The sequence below is a fragment of the Heterocephalus glaber genome, unplaced genomic scaffold (genome assembly GCF_053883595.1).
Source record: "Heterocephalus glaber isolate CG9 unplaced genomic scaffold, H.glaber_assembly_v1.0 deba00001004, whole genome shotgun sequence".
Classification (NCBI taxonomy): domain Eukaryota; kingdom Metazoa; phylum Chordata; class Mammalia; order Rodentia; family Bathyergidae; genus Heterocephalus; species Heterocephalus glaber.
In genome coordinates, this window is record NW_028258179.1 from 2,903,823 (window position 1) to 2,931,123 (window position 27,301).

At 40.2% G+C, this 27,301-nt stretch overlaps 1 protein-coding gene across 3 annotated transcripts in view; it reads right to left on the minus strand.

Moving 5' to 3' along the window:
* Nucleotides 1-15,482: 15,482 nt before the first annotated feature.
* Nucleotides 15,483-27,301, minus strand: part of Pid1 (phosphotyrosine interaction domain containing 1) — a 235,835-nt gene continuing 224,016 nt past the window's right edge. For all 3 annotated transcript variants that reach the window (XM_004868008.3, XM_087209346.1, XM_087209347.1), the window contains one exon: nucleotides 15,483-20,863. In XM_004868008.3, the coding sequence (XP_004868065.2) occupies nucleotides 20,387-20,863 (477 nt within the window). In that variant the 3' untranslated portion in view covers nucleotides 15,483-20,386. The remainder of the gene's footprint in view (nucleotides 20,864-27,301) is intronic.

Genomic DNA, 27,301 nt, shown 5'->3' on the forward strand with positions numbered 1-27,301 from the left:
TGGGCTGTATCTATTAATACTACATTAGAAATAAAAACAAAAAAAATTTTTAACCTTCATATATTTAAAATTAACAACAACACATTTATTAAATGTAATATACACAGGAAATTTTAAGTGAAATATAATTATATTTTGCACGACAAAACAAGTGAAATAGGGAGCACAGTGGCATTGTTTTGAATTTTTAAAATCTTTTAGTGTTGGCTGAATAGAAAAAAATGTGGATGCTAAGATCTGCTTCTGCATTTAATCTTTTGAGATACAGGGTTTTGCTTAAAGTATGTGAGGACAAACTTGGCTTCACACAAATATGTTTGAGGAAAAGGAACGTGATATTAATATAGTCTGTGCTCTGCATCCTTGGGTTCCATATCTATGAATTCAACCAGTCACGGATGGAAAACTTTTAGGAAAAAATGTGTATATACTGACATGTGCCTATTTTTCCATGTCATTGTTCTCTAGAGTGCAACAGTTATCTACACAGCATGTATATTGCATTAGGTATTGTAATTCAGAGATGATTTAATGTATACATACGTTTAGGCTGTATGCCAACACTATACAGTTGTTTACAAGGGACTGAGCATCAACAGAGTTGGGTGTCTATGGGGCATCATGCAACCAGTCTCCCTCAGATACCAAGGGGTGACTTTGTAACACTTTTTAAATGATTATGGTTGTTCTTTAATATTATAAAACTTAAAAAGTTATACTTTCCTAAAGGACAGTTTCAGTGTAGAGTATGAAACCATGAAAATGAACGTTTTTTATTCTGATACATTAAAATCTATACATTAAAATTCATAATTTGAATGAAGTTTTACTCACGCTTGATGTAGCAACATCACACACTGGCCATTTGGTTCACTGAGTTACACAGACCTTTCAAATGTTGACATGTGTCACTGGGCAATTTTGAGAAATGTTAACACACCACTTAACTCATCAGAAAAGTCAGTCAGTGTGGGGAGGATGTCATACTCAGAGCAGCAGAAGAAATTTTTCCAAAATGTTAATTTGGACTTGAATGTTTCAATGTTATCGTCAACAACAAATCTCGTTGATCTCATCTCACTGTGGAGTGTATTATAAAGATATGTACTCAAAGGACAAAATTTAATAAATTAATAAATACTTCATGATTTCTTCTTTCTTAAGGACATTCTTAGAGAAAAATAGCCATACAAATATTGAGCTGTGATTTTACAGCTGTGACAAATACAGTGATTGCCAGCCCATTGTGGTGTTTCTGCCTCGATTCACATAGAGATACCTGCAGTTTTACTCAACATTAGTTTGTGCTTTCAGTATAAATACCAAAAGTCAAAGGTAAATAAGGTTCTAACTATATGACTAGAGTAGTTTTCACCTTGTACACTCCCCAAAAAGTGCTCAGAAAAACACAGGATTCTGTAAACTATATTTTGAACAGCACATTAAAGACACATTGAAATCCCTATAAAGCTAAAATAAGCATAAAGCCTCACTAGAACCTGAACTAGAACCCTGACCTTAGACTTCCAGACTTCAAATCTGAGAAAATAAATTTCTGTCATTTATGCCAGTCAGTCTGTGGTACTCAAGGTTTGATTCATTCTGAATATATTACTTTCCCAGCCATGAACTTGTTATATTAGTCAAGTTATCCTTCCAAAATAAAGTGATGGTCCAAGCATAGGGTATTCCGTGAAAGCAGAAAGGGGTGATGGATCCCCAGAAGGTCCATACCCTATCAAGGAAAACTACGTGAGATCTTCAGTCTTGAGAACACTCCTCTCAGGCTTCTTATTCTGTCTTCCGGACCTTCTGTGATGAAATTCTACCCTCAAGGACCTGGACAAATAAAAGGTCATATAACCAAAACCTGCTGGTCAAGGGTCATGCTCTCAAAGTTCATGTTTCTCCGAGGCTACAACGGGCCTCAATTCCCCCATAACTTTGAGCAAAGGCTGTGTATCCTGTTCACTCCAAGGTAGTGGCCTTGGTGATCCATGAATCACCTTTAGAGTCATTTATCTCTCTTCTTGAAGACCCGCACACATTTATAGCCAAGTTGCTCTATCATCCCAACCAGTAAAATTCAAGAAGTATGACAGCCTTTCTTCTTGCCACCCATTTTCTCTGTTAGCTTTTGTCCCAGGTGACAATCTTTCCACTAGTAGAACCTCATCTCCATTCCTAGCTTCTGCCAATGTGGCCGATTAGATCCATGGATCACTTCACACCCACAGTATTCATCTTATTAAGTGGTTCAGCCACTTTCTAGTATTCTCAGAAGAAGCATTCGTATTTTTTGCAATATGAATAGGTTAAGATCTTAAGGCTTTTCTAAGTTTTCAAGTTCTGGTTTCTCTTTGCTTTCCTTCTTCAACTTACCTCTCTCCTTTTACATTTTACCATGAGCTATAAGAAGGAGCCAATCTGCTCCTTCAACACTTTTCTTGGCAACCTCCTAAACTAAATATCCAATTTCATGGCTTGGAGGTTCCAACTTTCACAAAACACCAGACATGAACACCATGAAGCCAAGATTTTTTTTTTTGCCACTTTACAACAAATACTGACTTTTCCACATTGTCACATAACATGTCGTCCTTATACCACTACTCTGTTTATGATTATTGATAGGATCGCTAAGAAGATACATACTTTCTCTCTGGGTCAGCTCTTGTATTTCTGAGCTGATGACCCTTAACATCGATACCTGGTTCTAAGATCACCTCAAAACTCCCTTGGGCTCTACTCACTAGTCAGTTCCACAGCAACTTGGGTATTTTTAAGTATTTATTACTCCAGTAATCAAGTTGTAAAAAAATCTGCCCTAGCTAGCTCTAAATACCATACACTGAGTGAACTGAACAATGGGAGTTCATCTCTCATTGTTCTGGGGGCTAAAGCTTGCCAGCCAGTTCCTAGTGAGGAATCTCTTCCTAACCTATGGATAGTTTTATTTTTTCTGTGCTTTCACATGACAGAAAGAAAAGGAGAACAAGTTCTCTCTCATCTCTTCTTTAAAGAACACTAATCCTAATGGCTGCTATCAAGAAATCAACCAATAACAAATGCTGGCGGGGGTGTGGGAAGAAAGGAACCCTTCTCCATTGTTGGTGGGAGTGCAGACTGGTGCAACCACTGTGGAAATCAGTATGGAGATACCCCAAAGAACTAGGACTAGAGGTCCCATTTGACCCAGCTAGTCCCCTGCTGGGTATCTTCCCCAAAGAATTAAAAGAATCATACCACAGTGATATATGTGCACACATGTTTATAGTGGCACAGTTTGTAATAGCTAAAGCTTGGAAATGGCCCAAGTGCCCATCAACTGGAAACTGGATAAAGAAGATGTGGTTTTTTGGGTAAAATGGAGTACTACTCAGCCATAAAGAACGAGAAACTAGAGACATTTATAGCTAAATGGATGCATATTGAGGCAATACTCTTAAGTGAAATAAATAGGACACACATGTGTAGATACCAGATAGTTTCTCTAGTGTGAGAAACTGAAAGTGTAATTAAGGATTAAAAGGATTAATAATGAATAATTGATACTTTGAAATAGGAAATGCTTCAAAGGGGTAGGGGTGGCAGGAGGGGAAGGGGAAAGAGAAGAAGGGAAAGGAAAGATTATGAGAAAAGAAAAAAATGGAAATGAAGTCTATGTAAATAGGGAAAGGTGGAGGGGGTGAAGGGTGCACAGGTAATGGGGAAAAAATGAGTACCAAGATACATCATGGACAGCTACAAGCACCCAGTGATGAATGTAAGCGTATTGATACCTAACATGTACCAATAAAAGAACTTAAGGAGAAAACAAAAAGAAGACCAATCTTACAAGGAGGGCCCTGTCCTCATAATCTCATCAAAACCTAATTATTTCCAAAGGCCCCAGCTTAGGGGGTTTGGATTTCAACATTTGAATCTGGAATGGGTAGAAGGCACAGTAAATCCGCAGCACGCTATCTCACACACACAACAGCAACAAGAAGAAAACAGCGTATTATAGATCTGATAACCTTTCAAATCAGTAGGAAAGAACTGGACAGAGAACGGTAGCTCAACCAGTGACCATATAGAAAAACATTAAATGAATTCCTACCTCCTGACTTACACAAGTATGAAGTATAATGTGAAGGAGATTTCCATGTAGAAAATAAAAATGTGGAAACCAGAGAGCTCGGGAAATTGTTTCTTGCATTTTGAGTCAGGATGATTATTCAGGGAAAGAAGCAGGGAAAAGACATTCCTTTCTCCCACTTCAAATTTCTAACCAGGGCTTCCCCATTAGATGAAACCAGACGATGCTAGAGCAAGGGAGGCCAGGGGTGCCAACCTTCATTACAGAGAAGGCAGGAGAAAAGACCCTGCCCCTTATTATTATGAGTTGGATTGTGGCTCTCCTCATTCCCATGCTGAAGGTGAGACCCCAAGTGCCTCGGGTGTGGCAGTCTGCCAAACCAGGGCTATGGCAAATGTCAGTATTAAGATGGAGTCGTGCTGGGAGAGGTTGAGGCTCTACTCCAGTGGCAATGATGTCTTTATACAAAAGGGAAATTTGGACCCGGATACATGTACCAGGGAAATGCCATGGGAAGATGGGAATGACACTGTAGAAACCACGGGACGCCAAACATTTTCAGCAAACTACCAGAAGCCAGGAGCGGGCATGGCTTCTCACTGCCGCCGGAGGCAACCAACCCTGCCAACACTTTGATTTAGGACTTCTGGGCTGCAGAACTACAAGACTCTCTTCTTCTCCTTCTGCTTTTCCTTTTCCTTCTCCTTCTCCTTCTCCTTCTTCCTCTTCCTCTTCCTCCTTTTTCTTCTACCATTCTCTCTCTGTCTCTATGTCCCTCTTTCTCCTTTTCTTTTTCTCTTTTTTATTACCTATCACAACACTCAGAACCACATATTAATAAAAAGTCCAAAAGATTTTTTTGGCATTCACCTTAACCTTATCCATTGATTCTCCTTCCCCCATACTCTCTCTTCTATTTTGTAAATGGTATAGTGTGTGCAACAGTAAGGAACTTCAAAATCCTTTGGGGAAACAAATAATTTATAATCAATTAAATATAAAAGACAAAGTCCAAATTGCACAAACAGCTGTCTCTAAGCAAAGTTGTCATGGACTGTGGAGACAGAACGCCTGGGTTCAAACCCTACCACTTAGGACCCATGTGATTTTGTGTGTAGTGTGTACATTTTCTGGGTGGCCATGTCCCCATGTGTGAGATGGAAGAAGATAATAGTGTTTCCCATAAGGTCACTTTCAGAATTAAATTCTTTACTGTATGTAATTTAGAACTCTGTCCAGCATGTAGGAAGTGCTATATAAGCACTGCTCATTGTTAACACTATTAATGTTGGAAGTTCCATATCAAACTGCTCAGTACAAGACTCTGGTTTAGAAATAATGTCCATGGAATCACATTGCTTGGGAAGAGCAAAAGGTTAATCGAGAATAGCAATTATCTGCTGTTTAAAGGGACTTTAGACACTATCGAGAACTGCCCTGTGTGTGGGAATAAAGAATGTGACGTTCTGAAATGTTAGGAGAATTGTCTGGGTCTCCTGCCCCTAGGTGGTGGGGCATGTGAGTGAGTGGCCCCAGGTAGACATGCAGCAGACTACTGTAGTAAAAATATGGGATCTAGTCTGATGGAAAGAGCACTGGGTTTCCACACCAGACCCTATCACCAAGCACAGGGATCCTGTGCAATTCTTCTCTAGGTCTCCATCTGAGGAAAAAACAAACATCAAGCCATTTTCCAAGTCTTCCCTTAGTTCTCACAATTTGTAATTCTAGTCATTATTGTTCTCTTTGGGCACATGCCTGGAACTAAACTAGAAACATTTGCAACGTGGTGGAAACAGAGCTCCATAAAGTCAGAACAGAAGATTTAATGTTTCCTACATTGACTTTGACCCTCCTCTGTACTCTTGCCCAATCTTCCGATGCAGAAATCTCTTTGAAGTCATTCTGACTCTGTTGATTAAGGAATCAGTTATTTAATCCCCTAGACTTTGATCCCTCACAGCCCAAGACTATTGCAAACAAATGAAACCTCTCTTCCACAGTCACCCACCATGCTTGAATGCAACCAGCAAAGCATGACATCCCACCAGCAAGCCACTGCTGCTTACTGAAACAAGTGGTGAACTTCAGGATGGTGATCCAAGACCACAGCCATCATTGCTTTAAAGCCAAGTCATTAATGCATTCAGAAGATATTTATGGGTCCCTTCTACGTGGCAAGCATTGTGGTAGGCACTTAGGAAACTTACAATGTAACCATTTCTCATAAAGTAATTTTTCATAGTCATGCCAATAAAAGCACAATTATAACTATGATAAATGCATAGAAGAAAATGCTCATAGTCTTATGAGAGTGGGGTATAAGGTGGGATTTCTCAACACTCCTACAAAGGCTGGTGAAGCATTATCTATCTTGTGGAGTTTGAATTTAAGACTGAGACTAAGGGGGCTGGCACTGCTCCAGGGAGAAGGGACATGTGCAGAGGCCATTGGTGTGAGAATAAAAGGAGCTACAGGATGAGTGGATATTGAGGCACAGAGAATGACATGGACTTTGGGTCAAACTCACTGTGAGTTTATTTAAAGATAGCCCTGTAAATGCAGGTTTCTTGGTCATATTAAGATTCAAGCTACCTCTGTTTCTCTTCCTCCATTTTCTCCATGTATCAGTCAGTGCTTGCTAGACAAACAGATCTAATGCAAATATACAAATATATAAAAATTGAAAGATTGGCTAAAGTAGCCACCCACAGAGTCAGGTGTGGAAAAGTGGCAAAGGGCTGTCTGTGTGCTGGAGATCTGAAGGATCCAGTCAAAGGCCTGGAGCTCAACAAAGTGCTCTACGTGAGTCTGCATCAGGAGGTCAAAGAGTCTGCAGTAGGAGGCCGAAGAGCCTGTGCTGGAAGTCAGGAGAGGACGTCCACGGTGAAGGCGAAGACTGGAGCTCCTCCGAGGAAGCAGAGGGAAGCCTTTCTTTTTCGTGTCCCTTTTATTCCATTCCAGTGGAGAGCCCATTGGATGCTGTCACTCACACCCAGTAAGTCCCAGCACATCTTCAGTAAATCCCCTCAGCCAACCTGGAGCTACACTGATCCAATTTAGCTGGGAGTTTCTTACTCCAGTGACAGTGAACTCCCACAGTCCCTCACACGGGAACAACTGCACGGTCTTGTTTCAGATCTTTTACTTGGAAATGCATGAAATGATTGCCAGAAAACTTAACCAGAGGCTACCCATAATGGCTCTTTCCAAGCGCTCTTCCATTTCCTACTAAAAAGCTACTTTGATCATGTAGTTACCATCATCACTAACTTAGGATATAGCCCAGTCATACTGATATGCATTTCCACAAATTACTTTTTTTCCAGATGGCGTATTTTCCATCAGAAATAATTTTGTATATTACCTGCTGTTAGTGAATATCTCATACCATATTGTGTCTTCTGGAAAGAATTTTTACCAAGTTAGTTAGGAAACTAACTTCATGTTCTCTCTCTCGCCCTCTCCCTCTCCATCTCTCTTTCTCTCTCTTCAAAAATTCAAGAGCAATAGAAGTAATAAATAAATGAAACATTTACATTTATACATACATGCACTGTATATAATTTCAATATGTATGGAATATATATATATATAATTTCCTGTGAAAAGAATTACATATTCCTTAAAAAATGGGGAAAATGTTAGAAGAAACAATCATTCTCTAATCACACCACCATGAGAAGGCCACTCTGGATATGGTGACTGGGAGTACTTCTTCCTTTCCTTTCCATTATAAACATGTTTCCTTGGATTATAATGAAGTTGCAATGAAGTTGCAAAACAAAATCAGAGTTATAATATTTATCCCTGGAGTAATAATCTGATTATAAACTGTAGCATCTTTTTTTAAGGTTGGAAAACCAAAGATAAAGTCATAAAAAGGAAACAATCCTAAAAACAGAGGTGCATTCTTCTATGATTTGCACAAAAATACTAATCATAGAAAGCTATACTAGGTCTTGAAAATGGTAGAGTTTTAAAAACTGAATAATAAAGTGTCACAATAAACCACATTTTTAGGGAAGTTATGAAGAATAGCATTTTGTCATTCAAGGATGATTGCAGTAAATGCTACATTTGATTAAATGGCAGTGCATGAAACAACACATTTATAATAATGAAAAGGTCTGGAAAACAATCAAAGATCCAGTTGTTCAGATCCAACTACACTGAGCATAGTTTTAGTACTCTTCTCTTTGTGTGATCTAGTTAATTGAACAGCGACACTAGACATGGATTCACTAACTCACTCTCCCCTCCAGTTACTGATTCCTAGTGGGTTCTGCAATTTTATTATTGAATAGATAAGATGAGAAAATAACATTTTAAGGAAAACTAAAAAGAACAGCATCCACATTCTCAATAGTATACAGATAATCTCTGTTGTATCACAGAAGTGCCTCTTTTCTTTCTTTCTTTCTTTCTTTCTTTCTTTCTTTCTTTTCTTTCTCTTTTTTTCTTTCCTTCCTTCCTTCCTTCCTTCTTTGTGGTACTAAAAGTAAAATCGAGGGTCTTTGCACTGAGCTACACCCCCAGATCTTTTTCAGTTCTCATTCTGAGACAGGGTCTTGCCAAATCACCAGACTGGGCTTGAATTTGTGATCTTCCTTCCTCAGCTACTCAGAGTGCTGGGGCTACAAGCATGTGTCACAACTAGCCCAAACCCCCTTCATACAAATAATTTAGAAGGGCCATGTTCAATTTTAGTCTAGCTTTGTGTAAAGTGTGAGAAATAAATCTGAGTCTCAACATTATCTGAAAAGTGGGTTGAATACCACACGATATTAAAACAGGGAATCGATGCCAAGGTATTATTTGGCTTGCTAAGTTTCTTTTTTGTCCTTCCTTGAGGAATGATAGATTTGAAATGGGCTCCAAGTTGTATTTTACTTTACCAAGAAGAAAGACGATGCCCAGACAGACATGGCTTAGAAGAGATCCAGAGCCAGAAGCATCTTCCTGGCTTACCTGGACTGAGTGCCCTGTGCCACATTCTGGCCAGGAGCCTTAACTCCCATGAGAGGCTGGTAAGGTATCATTCTCAGGGGTTGGACCACCTCCCTAGAGTGGATGTTTAGCAAAAAAAAAAAAAATTAACCTTTCTAGATGTATTTCATTCAACTACAAAATAAGGAGAATGATAGTTTCCCCTGCCTAGGGTCTTTGTGAAACATAAAATTAGAGACAGTAAAAAGCTTGACGTCTGATACATGGTAAGCACGTAGTAATTGTTTCCTTCTCATCTAAATCTTAACATGATCTCTGCTTAACATTTGCTTTCCAGGCCACATGGAGGGAGAGAAGAGTTGAAATGTACGTCGTGGTAATCCCAGGGTGTCAGGGAAGGGACCTGAGAGCAGCTCCAGTGGAAATGCTCCATGAGGAGGAGTTCTGATTCAAATGACCTCGCTGTGGTGTTGCTAGCAGCACAAGGAGGGTGAAGCTATGAAAAGTTACCAAATGCTGGCCCAGCAGCAACTGGCGAGAGAGGTGCTGTGTTCTCTGGTCTCATCTGGACAGAGCTGATCTGTTGGAAATGTCACCTAGGAGATGGAGAGGTCACAGGAAGGAGGTCATGGGTGAGGCTAACTGGGTTTTCTATGGATAGTGTAGATGAGTCATAGCCTTTGGAATCAGAGTGTTCTGAGTTCAGTCCCAGCTCTGCTGCTTAGTTGTCATGGACTTCAGCCAACTTCCTTAAGCTTCTCGACATCAACTCTTCATACATGAGTGAGAAATATCCTACTACATAGAGTTCTGCTTGCATTAAATGAAATGATGTGTTTAAAGAGTTATGCACTTGGCATATGCTGAAAAGCGTTTGCTCTTAATATTTTGATTCTCTTAAAAGTCTCTCTCACACTAGCCTCATGCCCCAGTCAAGTCCAATGGCCTACCTCTTCTATCACGTGAGGTGTGAGTGAAGGAAACAGCCTATCAATCACCATCTTGCATCTGAGGACCCATGCAGGCACATGTCCAGAGAAGCCCTGCAAAAATATTTTTCTCAATTACCTTACAAAATATATTCTGAGCCTAGAAAATGTTACTCCAAATCCCATATTTTTAAGTACTTCCTGAGACAGCCAGCAATAGAGTTTAGATATAGTATAGAGTCACTGGGATTTGCCTAAAAACAAAGAGACTGACTTTAGCACTTCCAAATTATTAAGTTGAAAGGAACTGCAAAGCTCATTAATTTTTCAGAGAGAAGGTTAGAAGAAAAAGTTTTGTAAATCCTCTTCAGAAGCTTAATGAGGAGGAGGGGAAAAGACAATTCATTAAATGAAAAAAAAGAAAACGTTAAGCAGAATCTAACAAAGTCTGACCTTTCAGAGAAAGAATTGAATAATCAGTCTAGAAAGTATTTTGTAGTAATAAATTCTCCCAGCTCTACAGACGTTCTTGGGTTGCTGGCCAATGGAATGCCAGTGTGGGCTTATCTGAACCGAGCGGCATTGAAGCTGTTTTTTAAATGCTGGCGAAAGATGCTCTTCCTCAGTGAGGCAGAAGAGTACGATTCTTCGCTGTGGTGTGGAGTGAGCCACAACCACATGACCTAGATCTGCAAATGCAGCAAGGCACTGCAACCCCTACATTATTGGCAAATCCCACATTCTGGCCTTCAAAGACTTTTTCTCTGTGATGTGGAGATTTTAGTTGGATCATATTGAGATACTTGGAAAGCATCAGTTCCCCCCTCAAAACAACAAGGGTACCACCAGGGGAATTGGCTTAGACTCGACTTGGCTCAGTCTGGAACCTTTGCCTCAAAGAGCTGGCTAAGGGTGTCACACAGAGAAAGGACCATCCTGCTGCTTTCTGCTGTATTTCTTAAATTCTCTGTTTTTCCCTCACAACCTCATCTTTCTCAGCAAACATCCCAAATCAATGATAATCTGACATGAATGTCATAAAAGGAAATGAAAGATGAGAAGGGGACTATCAATACCTTGCTCTCACCCCTCAAGTCAACAAAACTTTCAGACAATAACGTTTTGGTGTTTAAACCACCATTTGGTTACACAACCCTTGCAAACTGATACATTTGTGTACCTGAGGGAGTTGCTCATGTTCAACATTCCACTCCTTAAACAAGCACTTAGGAGTCCTTTCTGTGCATTATCCCTTAGATGAGCTCTGTGATGAGGGAGGGTGAGGCTGTGGCTCTTAGCCTCTTGGGCTCTGCCACCCAACACAGTTACCACTGACCTTATCAGCTACTGAGCACTTGAGGTGCTATATAGAATGCAAAATATATATTAGATTGCAAAGACCATATAAAAAGAATAAAGTGTCTCATTAGTACACTCTATGTTTTGTTTGGAAATGATAATATTATTGATATTGTGGGTTAAATAAAGCACAGTATTAAAATTAATTTCACCGATGTCTATTTAAAATATTCAATTCAGCTACTGGAAAATTTTTAATTATACACGTGGATGACAACATATGGCTATTGGAGCCTGGAGCTCTTGGGCAGGCCTGGAGTAGACTCAGCAGTAAGTTAACAGGTTACGCTAAAGCAACTGTAGCTAGGTCTTCACAGGCTATTGGAATTTGAGAATAGGAGCCATTGGCAAGTTGGGAGCATTATGTGATAGAGGAGCAAGTATGCCAAGGCCAATTTAGGCCTTCTTGGGAAATTGCAAGGAACTATGTAGACTCTCCAGCAGGTCCCAATGGAGGAGTGTGAGGAGGCAATGAAAAACCAACAATAGCTTCATTGTATGAATGCTCCAAAGCCAAGAGCTGACCCCTGGCCCAGATTCTTCACATATATCTGTTCCTTTAATTCTCACTGCCCTTGCAAAGGCACCTATTATACCCACTTTAAGACAAGGACACTGAAGCCTGAGACGTTAACTTCTTTACTCACAGCAGCACAGAATAGGGCTTGGATAGCAGAAGAGAGCCCACTTGTGAAAAAGCTTGTATATCAGAATTAAAATATAAAATTAAGGGAAGAGGGCAGGAAGATGCTAATTCATTATTCTTGCAGATGATAAGGTGGCCATGAAATATTTTGGGCAAAAGGCTGAGTTGTCACATTTGGATTTAGAACAACAGAAGCTCTGGTAGTGGAGGAGAGTGACAGGGTTAGAGGTTGTGTGTTCAGGTTCCGGGCTTTGATGTGGAAGATTAACTGGACAGTCTCCTGTGACTGCAGCTCTTTAGGAGGCATTCTACAGACAAAAGTCAAATTCAGATGTCTGGAAGTGGACAGAGTTGGTCCAACTGAAACCAGTGTGGAACCTGGGCCTCTTTCTTGCTTTCTTCAGAAGTGGCTGCTGTCTGACATTAGCCCATCCTGGCCAGGACACTTGAAGAGCTGGGAAAGCCCGGGTCAGCAGCAGGGTTGAGACCAGAAGAAGAAATAAATGAGACATCTGCCTTGGAGCCCCACCTCTGGGAATGAGCAATTAAAGGAGTGGATGTGAGTGAAAATCTAGCCAGGCTTTATCTTTGGCTCCCAGGGCTTTCTGGCATGGGCTTTAAAATGTACATCTCTGGGGTCCTCTGGAAGTATTTCTATCTTATTTTCTGAATTCTGTCTTATTTCTAACATGTGGGTTGTGTCATACCTTTCTCTCAAGAGTAATAGAGGAGAAATACCTCTAAGGAAACGATTTGATTCTTAAAAAGCAATTCTTCATACAATAGCACTTATCATGTGATGAATCGGGGCTCACAATGGTTTTAATTCTGAGATTCGAAGTTGGGCAACCACTGCCATCAGATGAGATGGGTCTTCTCCAGAAGATGACCTCATAGCCACTAACGGCCCCACAGAGGTCACTGGAGAACCCTCTTCTGGTTTCTGAAGCATGTGGTGTAATGAAGTATCCAGGTTTTGATGTTCTCGTCTTCTGAACTTGAATTCCTATTCTGTTGTCAACAGGCTGACCTTTGACAAATGTCTTCTTTCAGCCAGAGACATCATATTCTCTTAAACACAGACCTCCCTTGGGAGAGTGCCTGGCATAGTTTGTGTAGTCAAAATGTTAACTCCCCTCCTGTGGCTGTCTCCTTAAGCATAGACCATACAGTGTAAGAATGGGCAGTAATAGAAGAGAAAAATGATCGACAAGTGATCATATTTAGGAAAATGGTGCCGATATTAACCAAAACCACCCACCCAAACATGCAAAAATCTAAGTTAGGGGTAAAACTCATGACTGCTATGTTTAAGGTGAATTGTGATCATCGTACACCCTGTGGGCAGAAGGCGCTTCTCTTAGATGGTGGACTGCAAAATATTCCTGTCCCCTGGGTGACGCTTTGCTCTAGGAGACTGAGCTAATTTCCAACAGTCACTTGTCTCTGTTCACCACAGAGCCCTGGGCAGGGTGAACACAAGGCGGGTAGAGTCCTCCTTGGAATCTCAAACAGACACAGTTCAGACAGAGCTAATCCTGTTTTCAGATTGGCAGTGGGTTGGTCAGTGCAATGACAAGTACATTCATAGACCTGAAAAACTGCACAACATTGAACTTTAAATACAAATAAGACCACTACAAATACTTGTCACAACTGACTTGCTACATGTTCTTGGTAAGTTAATGAGTTCCTTAAGGTGATGTACAACAATATTGGGTCTTGATAATTTAAGGAAAAAAGACGAGTAGCAAAGAGAAAACTGTTAAAGCTTGAAGACTGGAAAAATAATTGTAGCTCTTTTTCTATGAAAAGCGGTAGGACTGAAATCATTTTTAGTTTTTATTTTTGGGTTAACAAAATTAAACATTTGTACTAACTAAAGGGACAGATTTATATAAATGATGAACTTTTTAAAAAAAGAAGTTCTAATGCTTTAAATGCTCTAAATTCTAGGATTGTGTTAACCATATGTCGCTTAGTGAAAAAACCACTTTAATAAAGAAGGAAGAATAGTGTGGAATGAGCATTTCAAATATGAAATTTTAGCTATGCCAACTTCTACTTATGCTGAAATTACTCATATCTAATAAATTGCTTTTTTATTATGTGGAAACAATGTTTTCCTTGAGTAGGCAGCAATTCCAGTAACCCCATTATTCATACTATTTATTTATTAAAAATAAGCATAAAATTTAAATTTTTCAAGGCTAAAATCATAAACTCCAAATTAGTATAAATTAGTAAGATTTTACTGTAGCAATTTCTAAATGATAGTAGTAAATTTTAGGAAAAGCTATTGAAATTAAAATGGGAGAAGCAATAAGATAATTTGGAAAATGCCGAATTAAAGGTCTAGTTCCATCCCAGACCTCCTAATTAAGATGTTTCTATATCTATATTAGCATCTAAATGAAAATAATCCAATTATGGACATAATGAAATTTGTCAGATTTTGGTTTTTGTGCAAAATTGGAATCAGAATCACGATGTTCAGACCTTCAATGAGCCTTACTCTTCACTGATACTAAATTTACATTAAAAAGTGAACATGGATATAATCGTTATTAACTACAGTACCCATGTGGGTACTGTAGATCTGTTGATTTTTTGCCCTCCAATATACCTGAAATTTTGTGTCCTTTAACTAATATCCCTCCAACTCTCAACCTCTTAGTCCCTGGTAAACACCATTCTTTTGTTTTTATAATGTGAACACTGTTAGTTTCCACGTGAGTCTTTGTCTTTCGGGGCCTGAATTATTTTACTTAGAATATTGCCCTCCAGGTTCATCCATATTGTTACAAATGGCAAGATTTCCTTCTTTATTAAAGCTGAAAAGCCTCTGTACCACATGTTCTTTATTCATTTCGCTGTTGACGGACATGCATGCTGATTACATGTCTTGGCTATTGTAAGACCACAGTGAACACAGGAGTGCAGATGTCTCGTTGACACACTGATTTCATTTCCTCTGAATATATACCCAGTAGTGGGACTGCTGGGTCATATGGCAGCTCTATTTTTAATTTTTGGAGGAACCTCCACACTGTTTTCCAAAATGGCTACACCAACATAAAACTCCTCCCAACATGGTGCAAGGGTCTCCTTTCCTCTCTCTACATTCTAGCCAGCACTTGCTACGTCTTATGGTTTTAATACTTGCTATTCTATCAGGTACATGATGATATCCACTGTGGTTTTAGTTTCCTAAAAGTTGCAAGAAAGATTTTAATTATTCTCACAAAAATAATGTCAGATAATACATATGTTTATTAGCTCAAATTAGCCATTCCATACATAGATACATATTCCAAATATCATGTTGTATGCTATAAATATATGCCATTTTGTCACCTAATTTTAAAAGACAAGAGCCCATGGAATGGAGCCCACTCTTGGATCTTCCTTGTTAGTGGACATTTTCTTAAGTTTTTCTCTTCAGGTTTTCAATCAAGGGCAAAGTATTTCTGGAATGGCAACTAGAGCCACATAATGACAAGCTGACGTCAAGGTCTCACGTAGTATCATGTTTTATTTCACAAATGTCACAAAGTTTTCAAACGATCCATCCTTTCTGTACCATACATGCTTACAGGGATGAAACCATTTTTATCAAGAAAATAGTTGTTAAAAGAAGCTATATGAAAGTATTGATAATTATTGGTTAATTTACTGTAAAGGCGTTGAATATATGTGTAATATTCAGTAATTCCATTTTCAGATCATATGAGCGACTTCTTACAGTAGCCTCTACGATGAGCTATTGAAAACTTAGTGGAAACATGAAAATATTTTTGGGTCAGAAGCATAAATTTCCAAAGCAAAATCTGTTCAGATTAATGATGAATATCCGATTGGGAATGCATAAGAAAAACCCAAAAGCAACGCTTTTCCCCAATCTCTTTATGAACATCAGCTTTACTCAAGTGTATGAAGTCTTGTCTTAGATTCATTTTCAACAAACACAATTTATTTGAATATGTCCAAAATAAGAAGGCTTAGATTTTTCTTGCTCTAGGAAATTTGCTTATACCCTTTTTCTTATTTTTCTTCCTAAGTCTGAATTTCTGCATTGCATGGAATTTTCTTCTGGTGACTGTTTATCAGTTGGTGCCTCTTCAGAAGGAGAAGCCAAAGTTTTCAAGCTGAACAATGTGTCCTATAAAACTATTCTACAAGGCAAATCTTGGCATGTCACAGAAAATTTTCTTGCAGATCTATCAGAATTGAGGCGCTATCTCTGGAATCTACGGAAATCTTCACTGCTCCAACTTCCTTCTAAATTAGTTTAGGTTATATGTAGGGGATGGAAAGATTAGATTTTTGAATACTTCAGACACAGTAATCAATGAAGACTTAAGTCATCACTGTGTCTCATCTGCCTAAGAAATTAAATAAGAGAAATTTAAGATAATCTGCAGTGATTCCCAATCTTGTCAAATTTGACATCAATGGAGCACGAACCAAATGTGATGTCAGATTCAGAGCACATTTGCTTTTCCCTCATAAAATCCAAGAAAGTCTGGAATAGGTCATGTTAATTGGCAACAATAAAGGCAGAAAAGGAAGGAAAGCAGAAAGAGGAAAAGAGGAAGAATGAGTGGAAGAGGGAAAGAAGTGAGAAAAGGCAGATGGAAAAAATGTTTTCTAAAATGTAAATTTGGGGAAAACTCACCTAAATTCATATGCTTCAGATGGTCTAAAAAATAAGAATGCCTCCCCTCAACTTTCTCTCTTTTTTGTGAGAGAAATAAACAGTAATAATTGTATGACAAATACGTTGTGATCTGCTAAATGCAGGTGTTTTTGTTTCAATTGTGTGGTTTACATCAAACATTGCTTTCCTATCTATAAGTGGCCACAGTTCTTTTTGTATCAGGTAAGGGCAGATTTTTTCCTTCAGTGAAAACCTATTTGCTCACCCTCAAAGAAACTGTGCAAGGAATCAACAAGATACTTTCTGATACATTCCAAGGTTGTGTCTTAGAATTTGTGAATCAAAGATACACAATGACATTTCCTTCTGTCTGTGTGTCCCTCCATCTATCCTACCAACTAGCTAACATTAATCTGACGAGTCTCTCCCTGCTGCCTGGTCCTGCCATAAAAGCTGGTGGTGAAATATGGACAAAAAGACAAATTATCCATCTTAATAACACCACCGGAGAGGTTTAAACAGACATTTACATAATCATGTAAATAAATATGTGGTTGAAAACTGCAATGAATGACATGAAAGGAAATTATGGGATGCTACAGACCAGTAATATTTAGAGCTATAACGTGTACAGAGAAAAACAAAAATGAAAGAGGCATCTTTCCACAGCCAAAAAAATACTCAAAGAAGACATCGTATTACTTATTTGCGCTCAAATAAAACTTCTTAGGTTTTGGCCTTAAAAAAAAAAAAATTCTGCCACTCTAAAAAGTACTTCAAAAATAAACAGCAGAAAATGTTTATTTATAATAGTTTAATAGGCTAATTTAAAATAAGTTAGAAGGTTTCAAGAGAAATGAAAATGAAAAATCTGAAGGAGATGGATTTTATCTTAACAGAAGAGCAGCCCTGGACCAAGCATGGGGGGATCCAACCTCACCGAACGTGTCCTGGGTGTGTTACCTGAGCCAAGTCACGCAGCCTTTCTCTCTCAGCCTGCTTGCTCTTCTTAAGTCCCTGGCACATCCACCTACAGGGTCCTTTTAAGGAGCATAGGAGTTAATGGACGTCAAAGTGCTTTGCACTAGCAAAGCAACTGTAGAACAAGAAGGGAGAATTCAAAGCATTAATAACAGTGGAGAGCGGGGTCATCCCTCTGAGAGGAATTATAATCGGCTGCCACAAAAGACTTCATCTGCTAAGTAAAAGATACCATTGTGTATTTATCTTTCCATTGCTTACCAATCATCCAAAGCAAAATCTTATCCCAGTATTATTCTAGACAATTACCCAGAATGTCATACTTAATCCTGAAAAGACTAGTAAAAGCTTTTCACAATAAATAACCATGTATGCACTCGAGACTCAACTTAACTTTTACTCAGAGTGGAAAAAGGCATTGTTCTGAAATACATGCTGGCTGTTTTGTTTTGTTTTTTTTCTTTTAGATGTATATTCAAGGACAATGGAGTAAAATAAAATTGAAAAGTCTGACTTGAGAGAAATGCCATTTCAGCCAGAGGAGTTAGGCAGTAATTCTCACTTGAGTTCATCTCTTTAGCAGGCACCCATATTTTCACTTTAAAAGCCATTATATTTGCTACTGACTCCACGAAGGGCATTTCTGAAAACACAAAAGCTCCATGGCCACCTGCCTCGCTTGATTAATGCAGCTATTCCAAGAAATCATGGCCTGAACCAGACTCCTTAGAAGGAATCACTTACAGCGCAACTTCAAGGATTTCAAGACAGGTTCCCCCAAAGATGCACAGGAGATTTTACAAATAGCAATCATCTGCAAAATGTTCTGAAAGAGACTCCTCTGCAATTAAGTCCATCACACTAAATAACACCTTCAGTTGTTGGTGTGTTACCATCTCAGATAAGGCCAGCAATTAAAGAGAAATTGAACACTTGGAAATAAAGAAGGATTTTAAACACAATCAAGGAATGTGTTATGTATGACAAAGTTTTAAAAATATTTTAGGAAGAATTATTCAGTTTTCTCAATTTGATCTACTTGGCTCATCATGTTTCCACTGCTTGAAAAAGGAAGTGTACATAAAGTATGAAATCCCTCAGATTAACACAAACATATTTTATTAAAGAATGAATGCATGTTTGCTAAAGAATACTTTACATATATCATAAAGTGACAAGCATTTCTTCAGGAGACCAGTTCTCCTCGATGCGACTCCATGCTTATTGTTCATGCCTGAAAATCCGACCCACACATGGGAACACGCCTACGCACACAGAGACGAGTATACAGACACACAGGTACACAAACCAAAATGCCGACTCCATCACTCTGAATTAGATTAGGTCTCATTTAAGGCTTCTAAGGTGCCCCAGTGCCCCTAACATTACAAGGAATACAAACAGACTTCCATCAAGGAGCAATCCTACCTGGGAACGTAATGATCAGTTCTCAGCCTTAAATGCACGTATTTTAACAAATGCTTTCAAATTCCATGTGGATTCTTCATGACATTTAAAGATTCATGAAACTGAGAAATCTGTGCTTTCTTAGCAAGACTTTCTCATGATGAATAATAAACAAATGGGCAATGGGAATTCTCGGACACGGGGAACTTTATGGTAACAAGGTAAGATTTCCCTTTAGATTGAGATGGACATGGATTTTCTAGACAGGCTGAGTTTATCTAACTCACTCCCTGTGCAAGGTGAAGTGATGGAGGCCAGGCTTCCTTGGTGGTCCCAAATCAGACTGGAAGCCATGAAGGATGCATCCAACAGGACATCAGCCAAGTAAGTTACCAAGACGCAGGGTTGAGGAAAGGACAGCCCCCAAAGGGTGGGTTCACTTGGTGCTCACTCACTGCCTCTCTCTGGCGTTGCTGCTATTTTTCTAAACTCCTGGCTGGTTTGCTTGTTATTTATTTCATTTGCTTCCTTGTTTTCTTCCCTTTTGGTGTCCTGCAGTGCAGGCTATGAGAGAATCCCTCCCTCTAGGGATGCTGGCAGGAGAAAGAAGGCGGGCAGTACAGGAGGAGGGAAGGGATTATTAGTAGCTGCAAGTATTCTAAGAAAATAGATGAAGTGAATACAATAAGAGGGTACTACTCGATATATTCGTGTAAATAAAAGTATTATCTGTAACTGCGAACTAACTGCCAACTATCGGGTTGTTAGCTGCAAAGCTGGAGGAAGGCTGTGCGATCTGCATACTGAGGAGAGTCTGAATGCGGCATGGGAGGGGCCGTGTCAGCCATCCTGAGCTTTCCTTCCTTCCACCAGGGGCTTCGCACCAGCATTAGCACCCTCCACCGCCCACCCTGGACAGAACCCACAGTGCCTTGACACATTGCTGTTGGTTTTCATAAGGCAGATTGGAATGGTCCGTCACTCACAGCCGCAGAATATTTGGCTGAGAGTGGTGAAAACCGGCGTGGAACTCTCCCCCCAGGAGGTGTTGGACTATGAGGGAAAAATAAGAAGTCTAGAGCCTTCCTCCCCGGCCACGCTCCCACCCTCTGCGAAGTCACAGCAGCAGCAGCAGCAGCAGATTTCAATGTCACGGAATTACTTTAATGATACATCTCTTTAGATTTAGAATTGCTCATCTGCATTTCAAAAGCATGGTCAGTGCTCGCTCACTTCGGCAGCACATATAATCAAAAGCATGGTCAGCCAATGGTCGGGCAGTCTTTTCATCCCAAATTTGAATGGTTGCTTATTCATCTCTCCCGTTGAGCCCCTTGACCAATGCTGCCTTCGGTGGAGCATCTCAAGTTCGTTCAGCCATCGTCAGACTCCAGTTCCTGGGAAACCTCTTCGGAGGAGCTGTTCCTATGGATCCGCCCGTCGCTCTTCATACTGTGGAAAGTCTTCTTGAAGGCCTCCATCATGGCGTGGGCCAGCTTCTTGGCCTCCAGCTTGCTCTCGCATTCCACAGCGTGGCAGTCCATCTGGTAGGACAGGTCATCGTTGATCTCCCTGTAAACCCAGGCGAAGATGTTGGGGCTCACGTTGTGGTCAGCGGTGCAGTAGGCGATGCGGGCCACCTGGAAGGTATCCATATGCACCGTGGCCTCGCCTTTGTGGTCGAGGTGATGCAGCCACACTTGGAAAGGACGGATCTCCAGAAGCACGTTGGCTGGGAAGACGTCTTCTCGGGTGAGTGTGTGCTTCTTCCAGAGCTCAGTCACTGGCTTCTCCGTGCAGCCTGACAAGAACTGCATGCCTGTGGTAGAGACTTTGCCCAGATAGGTGACCTGCAGGGGAAGAGGAAGCAAAGGAACAGGTGATCAGGGGGCTCTTCACTCAAGCAGAGCAGGTGAGTGGGTCTCAGACAGTCACAGCATCCCCCTGGAGAGGTGCACAGGCTTTTTTCTTGTCCCTTGGGAGACGAATGATAATCAGAATTTTTACCTTTGCTCTCTAACAAGCTGTCTGCTTCACAAACGTATTGAAATTCCTTAAACACATTTGGATTTTTAAAATGTAATTTCTAGAGAATTGCTCTCCCTCCCCTCCCTCCCTCTTAAGTTAAAAAGGACTGATTATGATCTTTTATGTAATTTGACATTTCTTTAAAATCACAAGGTCACTCAAAGTTTATTTTCAAGCAAACACACACACACAGAGAATTTAATGATAAGAAGGAATCAAAAGGATGCTGCATCTGGAAAACAAGACCTTTATTAAACTTATCTCCTTGCTTGCTTCCCTTTACAAATCTTTCAGTGTTGGATTTCAGTTAGGCCTCTCACTTCTAGCAAATGCCCAGGATGCAAAACTGTTCTATTTAAATTATAGTCCAAAGCATGATTGTTTTCTCTCACAAGATAATTTTTAAAAATGCAGCCATGATTACTTATTCTTCAACCTAAACAGATTTGAACTGATGGGCATCTGGTTGTGTGATAATAAATGAAAGATCCATAGACAAGACTAGAATGCTGGCTTATCAAATAGCTCCACAGGCAGCACTCAAACTAAGAAAAACAACTCTGAATGATTCACATCCCGTCTTCTTAAAAACTTGTTTATGGTGTACTAAGAAAAGATTTTCATTCTTTCAATTTTTTCCCCTACATCAAAATGTATAGTACTGCTACCATGGGAACATGGGGATTATGGAAATGCAGAAAACCTAAGGGATCAATTAAGAAATAATACAAACTAGTATATAATTAGGCTAAAAATTAGTGACACTGAAATAAATACCAAAAATGTGAGGAGAGGCAGCCCAGAAAGAGGTGCAGGGAAATGGGAACAACTGAGGAAGGACACAATGTTTCCCATCAGGGACCACACAGAGTACATACAAAACATCTAAGACACTGACATGAGGTGCTATTGCACACCTTTGTGCTCTGGTTACCCCTCAAACAAGAGTTAGTGAGATGTTACATCTTAGTAAAGAGGTACAGGCATTGTGTAGCCTGGACATATTGAATGTAGACCTATTTTACACCTATTATACTGTTGCTGGGTGAGCCACACAAAGCAGGGGATATGAAAGTGAAATCAACAGGAAGGAAATAATTGCTGATCCATGCAGAGAGGGTTTCAATTCTAGCTCCACTGTGCACCAAGAGGGTGGTTCTGGACCAAGCTCAAGAGCCCTCTGATGGTGAACAGCGAGGGCAAGGAGCACAGTTCAGTGCCCGGATCATGATGCAGGGGAGGGATGAGGCCTTGAGGACAGAGGTATCAGGGAGGTGAGTCAATGGATTTCTAGGCATCGGGACTCAGAAGCCGGGAAAGAGCGCAGCAAGCTGAGGAGAGGTGAGGCTGCCCCAGAGAAAGTCCCAAGCTGCCTGGGGAAACCACGCATCAGGCCCCGAGGTGTTGTCAGAGAAGAGCTCTGGACACTGCTGGATGGAAGCAAGTGAGGAAGGGTGAGCAACTACAGGCACAGGTGAGCCTGCACACAGCCTGAGGAACCGGAACTTGGCTGACAGGATGCACGGCCACCAAAGCTCAGAGCAAGGAGGGCCTGGATGGAAGGGGTGTGAGCCCTGAAGACCCACCTGATTCCAGGTTGACTCAAGGCAGAAGCCCAGTCAGGAGGCAAAGGTGTTAGGGAAAGACAGGAGGAGCGAGGATTGGTGCTGCAGGGGTAAAACTGACAGTGCTTGGCAAGAGTTGGAGGAGGAAAGTGACTCCGATGTTGGAAGTACCCATACTCCCAAGGAGGCGACCAGTCAGGCACTATGTTGTCTCTCTGGATCAGAGTCAGAATAGATAGGTGGATTTGCAGCCAGGCATGGTGGCTCATGCTTGTAAACCAGCACTCTGGGAGGTTGAGTCTGAGGATCTGCAAGTTTGAGCCTAATTGGTGCAACTTAGTAAGACCCTGACTCAAAATAATAAAATAAAATTAAATTAAATTTCAAAGGGTTGGGGATGTAGCTAAGTATGAAGGCCTTGGGCTCAATTCCCAGTACTGCAAGAAAAAAAAAGGTAGGCTTCTCAGAAAATACATAATGCAGACTTCTTGAATAATATCTGTGTTTTACATTCAGTGAATTTTCTGTTTTTTGGAATTTTCTGACATCTTTATTGTTTTTTTCACAGCTTACTATTTCTTTTAATGGAAGTGAAGCCCATGTGATCTAAAAACTGACCAGTTTAGAGCGTTCTTTAGTAGTACATAATACAGCCACAATACTATACAACTTTCAGCTTTGTCAATTTCCAAAACAGTTTTGTTACCCCGAAAGGAGACTGGATACCCATTAGGCAATCAACCCATTGCTCAATCCCCCAAGCAGCTGGCAACCTCTAATCTGCTTGCTGTCTTATTTAGGTCATTCCTACAAATGGAATCATATGAGACCTTTTATCTGCTGCTTCCACTTGGCCTAAAGTTTCCATAGCTCACCCAAGAATCAGTGCTTCATTCTTTCCTATGACACCATCGCTTATGATAATTTCAAAGCCCATGAAGATGGAGAGAAGAATCTGGGAAGTTGGGAGTAGGAGTCTGTCTCCAACCTAAGACAATACAGTGGCGCCTCGGTTCAAGAACTTAATTCTTTCCACGATTCTGGTCACAAACTGAAATCATCGCAAACCAAAGCAAATTCAGTGGTTAAATTTGATGTTGATCTTATGGGGAAATTTGATTCATTTCACCATCAATTCTGTAATTGCTTGGTAGAATTTTTCTGATGTAGTCACTTTGGAACTCGAGTCTACTAAAGGCCTGCACCTTCCAGAGGGGGGCTTAGAATAAAGTGCAGTTAATTTCAGTCAATTTTAGCTCGTAGCACAGTAGTAGTCCCCTCTGTTCCACCCCCAGCACTGTGACAGGCAGCTGTTCACCTGGCCTGCATGCAACCTGCACACAGGCCACCAGAGCTATGGTGTGCAGAAGGGACTCTGCCCTCCAAATATCTGAAACCTGTGCTGTGACCTGCTGTGTTGCAGAGGTGCAGGCATAGAGGCAGGGCTGACCCCAGTGTCGCTGCACCTCGCCCACGGCTGCAAGCCTCTCTTCTCCAGCAGATGTGACTTCTAGGGGAGTTACAGGGCTATGCCTCCCAACATCCCACCCTTTCATCATTCTCTTTCCAACTTTTGGGATACACACATTAAAGATTAGGTCATTAAAAATAGTTTCCCCACACATATGGGGGAAACTCAGACGTGACCACAGATATCCAGGGAAGGGTATAGGCTCAGAAGAGATCTGGGAAGACTGTAAGTTTACACACCTGGCTAACCTTTGACATAGAGATATCCTACAACAATGAAACAAAAACAAATCAGTACCAAAACCAGCAAACCATGGGGAAGGCAGATAATAATTACAAGATTATTAGATTCAACTGTCCAGTTTTCACAAAAACAAATAATTAGGAATGTACAATCCTTTCAATGGGTGGAGGGTCAACAGAAACTATCCCTGAGAAATACCTGGTGGTAGACCTACTAGACAAAGACTTTAAAATAATGATCTTAAAAATGTCCATAGTATTAAGGAACAATGTGGAAAAAGTCAAGAAACTGATTATAAACAAAATCGGAACATCACTAAAAAGATAAAATACTTAACAAGAGAATACAAAGTTTTGGAGCTGAAATGATTGAAATAAAAAATTAACTACAGGGACTTAATGGTAAGATCTGAGAAGACAGAAGAAACACCTATGGAACAGAGTGGAGAGCTCAGAAATAGCATACATAGCTAAGTGATTTGCTACAAAACATCAAGACTATGCAGTGGGGGAAAGAACTGTCTTTTAACAAATGGTGCTGGGAAAACAGTATACCCAACCAGGAGACCAAGTCTTTAATCATAATGGACATGTGGGGACATTTGCTATTCAAGTCATAGCAAACATTATAGTACTTCACTTAAAATCAGCAATAGAATTATATGATTCAGAAGTTCCACTTTTCAGTGTTACCTGAAAGAATTTAAATCAGGGCCTTGAAGAAATACTTGTTTCTTCATGTTTATGGCAGCACTATAAGCACAATAGTTGTAATGCAGAAGCAACCCCAGTGTCCATCAATACATGAATGGTAAGCAACATGTGGCCTATATTTAAAAAACAGCATTATTCAGCCTTAACACACTTGAGACAGCATGGATAAATTGAGGACATTTTTTAAGAGAAGTAGACAGTCACCATAAGACAAATATTGCAGTTCCATTTATATAAAGTATATGGTCAAAATCACACAGACACTAGAATCCTACCCTATCTCTAGCCATGCTTTGCCCAATTCTAACATTAAATTCTTTAGAGTTTGGCATTAACATATAACATTGACCATAAGTCACTGAGAAGCATTGTTCAGGCTTTTAAAAAATTTTTAAATTAGTACATGTTTGCAGCACATAATGATTACGCTCATTATAGAGAGTTGGTCCATGTACATAACATTTTCATCCCCTTCCCCTTTGCAAAAAGGTCTTTCTCCCTATTTCTTCTTGAATTTCATGTTTATTTTTGCAAATAAAAATGTTTACTAAGATTTTAGTATCTCTATTATAGTTTGATAGCAATGTACCTCATGGCTTTCAGAAAGAAGGAGTAAGCACTGGTGTGCTGTCACACAGAAGGGTCATCAGTATTATACAGCTAGAAAGAGGGTTTTGAATGTTCTTATCACAAAGAAGTGATAAATGTGTGTGATGATCAATAACCTAAACATCCCGACCTGATCATAACACAATGTATACATGTACCAAAACATTGCACTGAGCCCAAGTCAGATGCACAGTTACTATCTGTCAATTAAAAATAACTGGCTCAAAATATCAAGGATTCAATTACATTGTCCATGCAACCAGGTCCACTGTACACATTGGGTCAAGAAGGGTAGGGATCCCCATAAACAGAAACCCAATACTCTATGAAGCATGCCTGCACATGTCCATATCAGCACTGTCAGTGGGATTTCCGTGAATATATGAAGAGCAGTCTGTCCTTGAAAAACTCATCCCCATGTGGGAAACTTCCCTCTCCTTTCCCTCTGTGCCACATCCTCCCTGTGAGAGAGGACACAGGACTCTGTGTGCATGGCCACCACAAGAGGTTCTGCCATCTACAGAGCTATGCGCTCATGTCAGTTCTGGCTAATGAGAACCCCATTGTCCTGTGGGTCTATGAAAGAGGTGAATGTTTTCTAGATGAACAAATTCCTTCTAAGCCCATCTTAAAGAGTTGGAATCTTCTGCAGCCACAAAGTGACAGGAAACAGAGTCACAAAATTGGTCACTAAATTTGTCCTAAATGGTACACAGATTTTCCTTTAAGCTGTCACCACCCAGTGTGTTGGAACAAAAAGATTTGTACGACAACATGAAGAGTCTTCAGAGGAGCAACAGCTAGCTGGAAATATATACTAGCATTAATTTGGCAAGAAATAGTTGACAATAAATGCTAGCATTTTATATGGTTGCAGAACTAGGCATTGAGCAAGACATTTATTACAATGAATCATTTTGAGAGATATAAACAGCAAAAAAAAAATGATGAAAGTTTTCCCCAATGTGTTATTCAAGGCCATAAAATGACGCCTCAAACAAAAATGTCTGTATGTGTGTGTGTATTGGGCTTGCCCAATGCTGACTGCAGAAATTATCTGAGGAAATTATGTGAGGATCACAGAAGCTATGTGCACCCCTAGAGTGTATGCAATGCATCAGATCACCACAGGCCAGCGTCCTCAAAGCCTCTTTCCAAACCATGAGTGTTCTGACACTGCAACCAGATCTACATTCAGGAATCACCATTCCTTTCCCATCTGTAACAAAATCAACCTCAGTTGCCTGACATCCACCCTTCCAACCAAGCCAACACTGTTCCTTCCACTTGAGGGCCTGTCCATGTGTCGACTCCACCCTCCAGCCTTGACGCACTGCATGCTGGATGGGACAGTGGAATAGGAGAGTAACAATAAGGCCCCCGGAGAGGATTTGAGAGAGGATGGATGGTCAGGCAGGAATCCAAGTAGCTTTTTAACCTTCCAAGCTGAACTAGTACAGCTTCACATGCCTGGATTTGGTTCGGTTTGATTGTGGGTTTCTTAAATATGGCACATCATGAACAAGGACTCTTGGAGCCCTTTCTCAGGGTACCAAAGAGTTTGCTCTTCTTTCATTATCTGCAAGGGACGACCTTTCCATGCCTGATACAAAATAACATGACAGAAACAGAGGATGGAGAAAACTAAACTGGAAATCC